At 35.8% G+C, this 8357-nt stretch overlaps 1 protein-coding gene across 3 annotated transcripts in view; it reads right to left on the bottom strand.

Moving 5' to 3' along the window:
• Positions 1–2807: 2807 nt before the first annotated feature.
• The window catches only part of LIN54 (lin-54 homolog (C. elegans)), a 109819-nt gene continuing 104269 nt past the window's right edge, over positions 2808–8357 (bottom strand). The window contains exon 13 of one of the 3 annotated variants that reach the window (XM_006877752.1): positions 2808–3533. In XM_006877752.1, coding sequence (XP_006877814.1) covers positions 3332–3533 — 202 coding nt within the window. In that variant the 3' untranslated portion in view covers positions 2808–3331. The remainder of the gene's footprint in view (positions 3534–8357) is intronic. The other 2 variants (XM_006877751.1, XM_006877750.1) reach the window with 2 other exon arrangements.

Raw genomic sequence — 8357 nt, forward strand, 5'->3', positions numbered from 1 at the left:
AGTTGTTTTTGGCATCTTTTGAGGTCATATGGTTTTTCTCTTTTGTCTGTTGCTCCAGTGAATTATACTTATTGATGTATATTTTTAAAATGTTGAATCCACAATGTATTCCCATGGCAAACTGTAGTTGTGATGTATTATGCTTTTTAAGTATTTCTGGATAGCATTGGCACCTATAATGGTAAAAATAACACTGATGTCTGTGACTTAATACCCAACCTGAATATGGTTGCTTTTTATCTTCTTTGAATGAAGATTAGAAATGCCTTAAATGTTTTAATAAAACTCACTCTTTAAAGGAAATTAAAAAAAAAAGACCTTAAGCCACTTAGTCTCAAATTAATTGAGTCAAAGACAAAGGACAATAGATAATTGAAAACCATGCATTCAAGAAGCACAAACAAGAAAAAAAGTTTTATGCTATGGACTTCTGTTGTGGCATTGTAGGATAAAGACTGGACTAACCATAAAGTTGGTGGTTCAAATCCACCAGCCACTCCTAGGAAACCCTATACTAAGTTGGAATCAATTCAATGGCATCTAACACCACCACCAGTTTATACTATAGTAAATAATGTCAATGATAAAAGCTTGTAAACTGATAGGCTTCCTTCTGCTTAGGATGACTACTCCAAAATTTCCATAAAGAATTCATGAAGAATGCAATATAATCAAAGGTAGGACTCCAGCTACTAGTTTAAAGCTGCATGTGCAATACAAGTATTCAATTTCTTAGTTTTTGTGTTAAAAACAATAAAAATAGAAAACTTTTCTAACTTTTTTTATTCACATTTTACATAAGACTGAGAAAATCAATGTCAGTTGTCCATATCAAAGAATGGGGAAGCTAAAGCAATAACTCGCCACCTCTACTCCCATGTCATGACCATCCCCAAAGTCTCTGCTCTGCTTGTTTTATTACCTTTATACATTAAGGTTCTATTTCCCAAATAGTCCAGAGATAAGGTTGTGTTGGTTCCTGAGAGAAAAAGTACAAAAGGCGCTCAGCATAAGAACATCACACATTTAAAAAACAATAAATTGCATTTATGCCCTAAAAAGGAAAGGAGAAAAGAACAGAAGACATGTACTTTTCCATTGAAGAAATTTGTTAATGAAATTGAGCAAAATGATAGATTTGTTTTTAGTTGTGTGATTTCAAAAATGTCAAATTTACTTGAAAATAAGATCTTCGAAAAGGTTTCTTACATGTCACATGTGGTGTATTAAAGAAAAAATGCAAAACCTTTTTTTACAGAATAGTATAAATGTTTATTTTCCTTATGATTTACTTTACTGTCCTGTTATTACAATATAGAAAAGTGTATTCTTTGAATAGCTCTAGTAAATATAAATTTACTCTTTCTACTTTGGGATGTAAATAGAGCTAAAAAATTATATACCCAACCCTCCCCAAATAGTCTTTTAAAATTGTTGAAAGTGGCTATTAATCTTGTTCAGCAATTTGATGCAAATGCCTAAATACAAAAAAGTTGTTAAGTACTACACAGGAAGGGAAAAGGCTTAATACTTTAGATATTTCTTGAGAATCAGAAAAACTAGTAGCATTTGATTGCACCTTCAAATTTTACAAGCAAAACATTGTCAAGCAATGCCATCATACATAATCTACAACTGTAATCCAAATTTCACAAACATTTTCTGCACACTGTATATAAATACACATCACAAAGGTGCAATTAGAATTAAACACAGAGTATGTACAAAATGAACAAAGTTTACGTTTAGACCAAAAAGGTATTGCAATCTTTTGAAAAATAACTTGATTAGATATTATTTTATCCTCTTACACTAATTTACATTTATACAAAGTTTAATTAAACATACTAGATTGAGGTTCTAAGATTATCTGCACTATCTACATTACATTTACTGTAAATTTGAAATCCAAATTTCAAAAGATACTTTAATGAATAACGGAATCCTCTGAGTTACTTAATTACTATTGTCTACACCTTGTGTGTTCTTATGAACATATATACACACATAATACATATAATTATAGATTCCTTTTAGGAAATGTAATAATTATATACTAGTAATTACTATGGATTAAGGTACCTAACAAATGCCTGAATTCCAACATGGTTTTTCTTGTCAAGAAAAATCAAAGAGTCTTCTACAACAGGCTTTAAATTCATAAAGCTTTTAAATTTTGAGTTACTGAAAATGATTTAGGCTCTTTTAGTAATGATAGGAAAACATTCATACTTCAACTTACCAAAGCACTGGTTAAAAACAATGCCATAGTAAACTCTGCTGATAAAAAGGAATCCCACATAATTTTGGAAGCTTTGTTAGGAGGTTCATCACTTCAGTAAATCATGTAAGAGTCACATACTAGTTTGAAACCTTAGTTCAAGTCGATCAAGAGAACTTTTTCTATAGATGAAAAAAATCGTTCCCTAAATTCATCATCTCTTACAACTTCAATATTCTGTATTTCTCCATCCAAAGCAAATTCTATACCTGATAATTATGTGAGATTATATATTAACATTATATGATAATAATATATTTACTTCTTTTCAGATGGACCTTTCCATTTTAATAGTACCCAGTAATCACTATGACAATTTATTACCATTACAGACATACACCTCTTTAAAACACAATGGAGACATCCCAGAGCACTTGTTTGTCACTTCTTACAGAATCCTACTGCCCATCCTCTGAGATTTTGTTTACTGTTTCTTAACACTTTATATGTATATATATATATTTTTTTAAAAAACAAAATATTTTAAAAGTGTTCCTATGGTTACCTCCCCACTTCTGACAATTCCAAAGTGGGATATTATTCCAGAATTTTCCTTAAAAGACTAATTTTTTTTTTTTTTTTAGTTAATGCTTTTCTAATCACAAAATGTCAACTGGATGTGTTTCATAAACATTCTACCTGCTTATTTTGTAGGTTTCATAGCAAAGAACTAAGTATCAATGTTCCTTGGCTGTTACCAGAACAAAGTCATACACCATACATTATAAATCGTATCATAGTAATTTATAAATGTTTTGCCAATAGAATCAGAATTATAGAACATCTAATTCTTAGGAAACCAAAGCAAATTAAAATTCTCTATAATACATTAAGGAAAAGGCCAATTTAGATGGGGCATAAGCAGATTTAACTAAGATTTAAAATGTACCAATTCCTCATTTAAAATATCTTTCAATAGTATAAGTTCAAGTCTCTTAAAACAAGGACTGAATTAATAATACAGTAACTGTTAATCTTTCAGAAAATCAAGTGTCCCAGGGCAACGTAAATTTTCTGTACAGTTCCATTTATCAGTCTGCTGTGCAAGAGTTAGCAATTCATGGCACAAGGGTCACTTTTTGCTTTTCCTGCAGAGTTGATTACACTCATCAAACATCGTCCAAATTCCTCAAGTATCATCCGTTCAGCTGCTGCCTTTGATTTTCCCTTCTTGTCTGCCTGTTCTGCCTGGGCAAGGAGGCAATTACACGTGGCTTCAGCTACTTCCTTAGTTACAAATGTAAATGGCAATCTGAAAGGATTTTTGAGAAAGAAAGGTAATTGATTAACAACAAAAGACATGCTAGTCAACCTGGACACGTCTTTTGACACTTTCATGATCATCAATATACTAAGCACCATAATGTGACAATAAGCACAAACAAGCACATCCTGAAGAGCTTAAAAAAGTTACATTTAGTTATGTTACTGGGCATACTGCAAAATAGATATCAGGAAATGTATCATTTTACATAAAATACAAGAGTTATTACCTTGTTAAAGCTATCCAGATAACTAAAAGATGTACTTATATGTAGACTAGAGTTTCCATAAGTCCTAATTCATAAATGTATATGCTTCCATGAATGGGATCTTTGGAACTTAAAGCACTATTTTTTGGGTAACCCGGAAAATAAAGCACATACTATATTCCTACATACTGTTTGTAAAACATATACAAAAACATACGAGAATGAGTCAAAAACCATCCGCACTCCAGTTATATTAAAATGCCCATCCACACTTACGGGTGATGACAACGCTGAGTGTGCATCGTGAAGTGATTCTGTCCAGTGACAGTGGATTATATGTCAAGCCAACCATGGCTCTGCCTGTGAAAGACTTCATGACAGACTTGGGTTTCAAAAAGTGTGTGCGAGATGGGTGCCAAAACGACTCACGGAAAAACATAAACAGAAGCATTTGGACATCTACAAACAAAATTTGGACCAATACTTGAAGGAAGGTTAAAGTTTCTAAAAAAAATCGTTACTGGTGAAGGTGGTGGTGGTGAGATGTGATTAATCACTAAAAGCTTGAGAGTAAACGGCAGAGTATGAAATGAAAACATCCTCAATCACCAAGCAAGAAAAAGGTAAAAATAAACCATTAGCTGGAAACTTGATGCTTACAGTTTTCTGGAATTCTGAAGAGCCAGTATTAGAACACTATCAGGAAAAAGGTTCAACAGTCAACAGTGCCTCTTACAGTGAGCATCTATCTCACTGAAAAGCTGAAGCTTAAATCTGGGATTAAAAGCAGAGGACTATTATCCAAGGATATTCTGATCTTGCATGACAATGCATGTCCACACATCTCTGCCCACACTATTGACACTGCAAAAAATTCATTTTGAGGTGTTAAAGTATCCTCCCTATAGTCCTGATCTTGCTCCATCAGATTTTCACCTTTATGGTCCCCCAAAAGCAGCCCTTTGATGACATAGAGTCACCTCTGATGAAGAAGTGAAGATAATGGTGCATTTGTGGCTTACAGCTGAGCCTAAACATTTTTTAATAAAGGAATAAAGCTTGTTGACAGATGGACAAAAGCAAGGATATTATGTCGAAAAATGATGTATTTATTTTTCTAACATGTTGATTAAAATAAGAGTGTGGACAATTTTTTACTTACTCTAGTAATTAAAAACAACACAAACCAAACAATTTACATCATTCCATCATACACACAAATGTGGAAGCATACAGAGTTTCATTTATAAACACTAGAGAGTATGTATTCAGAGCAATTCATCTTGAGGCTTTACACTGTCGCCAAGTCAAGCTGCCAGATTAAATCAGGCCATATTATCTAGTTACTAGCTCAACAACCTATAAGTAAGCAGTCACTGACAGAAGTTAGCCATAAGGCAGAAAAACTGAAGTCTGGAATTAAGATTCACTCTGTGGTGCTGAGGGTTAATGCAGTGAATTGCACAGTTGGTTCGAACCACAAAGTCGGCAATTCAAGCTCACCAGCAGCTCCTCAGAAACTATACAGGGTCACTATGGGCTGTAATAAACTTGACAACACTTAACAACAACAACTGACAAAAGAGGGTAACTGATAGGTTACAAACTCAAAATGAAGAGAAACAGCTTTAAACATCCGTTAATAATTGGAACATGGAATACACGAAGTATGAATCTAGGAAAATTGGAAATTGTCAAAGAAATGGAACGCATAAATATTGGTATCTTAGACATTAGTGAGCTGAAATGGACTGGTATTGGACATTTTGAATCTGACAACCACATGGTTTACTATGCTGGGAATGACAAATTGAAGAGGAATGGTGTTACATTCACTGTCAAAAAGAACTTATCAATACTTGTCATGAGGAACAGTGATGTTTGTGATAGGATAACATCCATGCGCCTACAGGGAAGACCAGTTCATACCACTATTATTCAAAATTACACACCAACCACTAAAGCAAATGAGGATGAAATAGAATAATGCTATCAACTTCTTCAATCTAACATTGATCAAACATACAATCAAGCTCACCGAGGAGACATCAAAGGCAAGAGGTCGGGTCTCCACAGAGCAAACCCCCTTCTAAGACTAAGACTCAATGGGAATACACGCTCTGACTGGTGATCACGATCGTCACCGATAAGGGGAAGTGAGGGAAAAACAGAAATGAAGCTGCGAACTAAGCCCTACAACATTCAATAGACTCCTGTGAACCTGGGTGGAGACCTGGTTGGCCAGCAGTGTGGCAAGACCTGGGGACTCTTGGGCCCAGAGTCAGTGGACTAGAGTGGAGAGTGAAGCATCCAGCTGATAAGAAAAGAGGGCATATGCACAAGAGCACCCACATGTGCAGATAATACCCACTTGACCTGGCTTCAATGACTGGATGACCAGAGCTCAACTAGAGGAAGAATGAAGAGGGAAAAAAAGAGTAATCTGATGCAATTTGATGAACTTGACCTACACCTATGGATGCAGTAGCTCAAAAGAGGGAACAAATCTTTACAGCAAGGATCATTCCCAACCCCCTCCATACACACCGTAGACAAGGATGGGCAAATTGGACATTGGCTACCCAAAATGGGGGGGGAGGGGAAGGCTACAAAGGTAAGAAGTGATTGGCTTACAAGCTTTCAAGAGGGAATCTAGATCCACAGGGCGTGGAGGAAGGTAGAATCTCCACTGAGTAGTATCCAATCTTTCTAGGCGGGGCTGATGAAAGGAAATGTGGCCAGGTCTCTTGTGATACAATTGTGAATAATTGTTATCAGGACTGCTTGTGAGAGTTGGAAATGTAAAGGTAGATGTTTTGTAGCAAGGAGGGGAGTGATTAACTTTTCAGTCTAGGAGCGGAGGTCCCTGGGACCATCAAGGGGGAGAAGCTCAGAGTGGGACCCTACCCAGAGAAGCAGTGATGCCTGAGATGGAAGCAGAGACAATGACGTGGAGAGATGGGAGCAGCTGGGGACTTCAGACCCAGAGAGGGAGAGGGGTTGTGTGCTGATGACCTGGGGATGGGCAGGCTTGCAGGGTATACCCTGTGGTTGGTTGATGATGCATGGAGAGGATTGTAACCATGGCAATGAAACGATATATGATAGGATGAATGTAAAACTAATGTTCTCCCATGTAAACTATCACATAATTCACAATAAAACATTAAAAAAAAAGATGTATTTATCATTACTGGTGATTGGAAAGCAAAGGTTGGAAACAAAGAGGAAGGATCAGTGGTTGGAAAATATGGCCAACCACTGATGACAGAAATAATGCTGGTGATGGCATGACAGAATTCTGCAAAATCAATGATGTTTTTATTTCAAATACATTTTTCAGACAGCTAAGTGATTACTATATACATGGACCTCACCAGACAGAATAGACAGAAATCAAATTGACTACATCTGTGGAAAGAGATGGTGGAAAAGTTCCATATCATCATCAGCCAAAGCAAGGCCAGGAACAGACCATCACTTGCTCATATGCAAATTCAGACAGAAGCTGAAGAAAATGCAAAAAAAAAAATACAAGAGAGCAAACATATGACCTTGAATATATCCCACCTGAATTTACAGATCATCTGAAGAACAGATTTGATACACTACACACTAAAGACTGAAGGCCAGAAGAGTTGTGGGATGACATCAAGAGTATAGGAAGAAAGCAAAAGGTCATTAAGAAGACAAGAAAGAAGGAAAAGATAAAAATGAATGTCTGAAGAGGCTCTGAAACTTGCTCTCCAGCGTAGCGATGCTAAAGCAAATGGAAAAAAATGGGGAGGTACAAAAGATAAACAGAAAATTTCAAAGTCAGCTCAATAAGACAAAGTCAAATATTACAATGAAATGTGCAAAGATCTGGAGTTAGAAAACCAGAAGGGAAGAACACGCTCAGCATTTCTCAAACTGATAGAACTGAAGAAAAAAAACCAAGCCTCAGTTTTTGTTATTGAAGGATTCTCTGGGCAAATTATTGAACGATGCAGAAAGCATCAAAAGAAGATGGAAGGAGTACACAGAGTCACTGTACCAAAAGGAAATGGTTCAACTATTTCAAGAGGTAGCATATGATCAAGAGCCAATGAAGTCCAAGGAGTATTAAAGGAATTGGCAAAGTACAAGGTACCAGGAACTGATAGAATTGAAATCTTTCAAGAAAGTGAGGCGGCACTGGAGGTTCACTCTTCTATGCCAAGAAATTTGGAAGACAACTATCTGGCCAAATGATTGGAACAGATCCATAGTTATGCCCATTCGAAAGAGAAGAGACCCAATGGAATGCGGAAATCATGAGACAATATCTTTGATATCCAATGTGAGTAAAGTTTTACTAAAGGTAATAGAGAAATGGCTGCAACCATACATTGACAGACAACTTCCAGAGGTTCAAGCCAGATTCAGAAGAGGTAACGTAATGAGGGATACTGTGTTATATGAATTTTGGCTGAAAGCAGAGAATACGAAAAGATGTTTACCTGTGCTTTATTGACTATGCAAAGGTTTTCAATTGTAGGGATCATGATAAGCTATGGACAACTTTACAGAGTATGCATATTCTGGAACACTTAATTGTACTCATGAAGAACCTGTAAATGGAC

The sequence above is a fragment of the Chrysochloris asiatica genome, unplaced genomic scaffold (genome assembly GCF_000296735.1).
Source record: "Chrysochloris asiatica unplaced genomic scaffold, ChrAsi1.0 scaffold00588, whole genome shotgun sequence".
NCBI lineage: Eukaryota > Metazoa > Chordata > Mammalia > Afrosoricida > Chrysochloridae > Chrysochloris > Chrysochloris asiatica.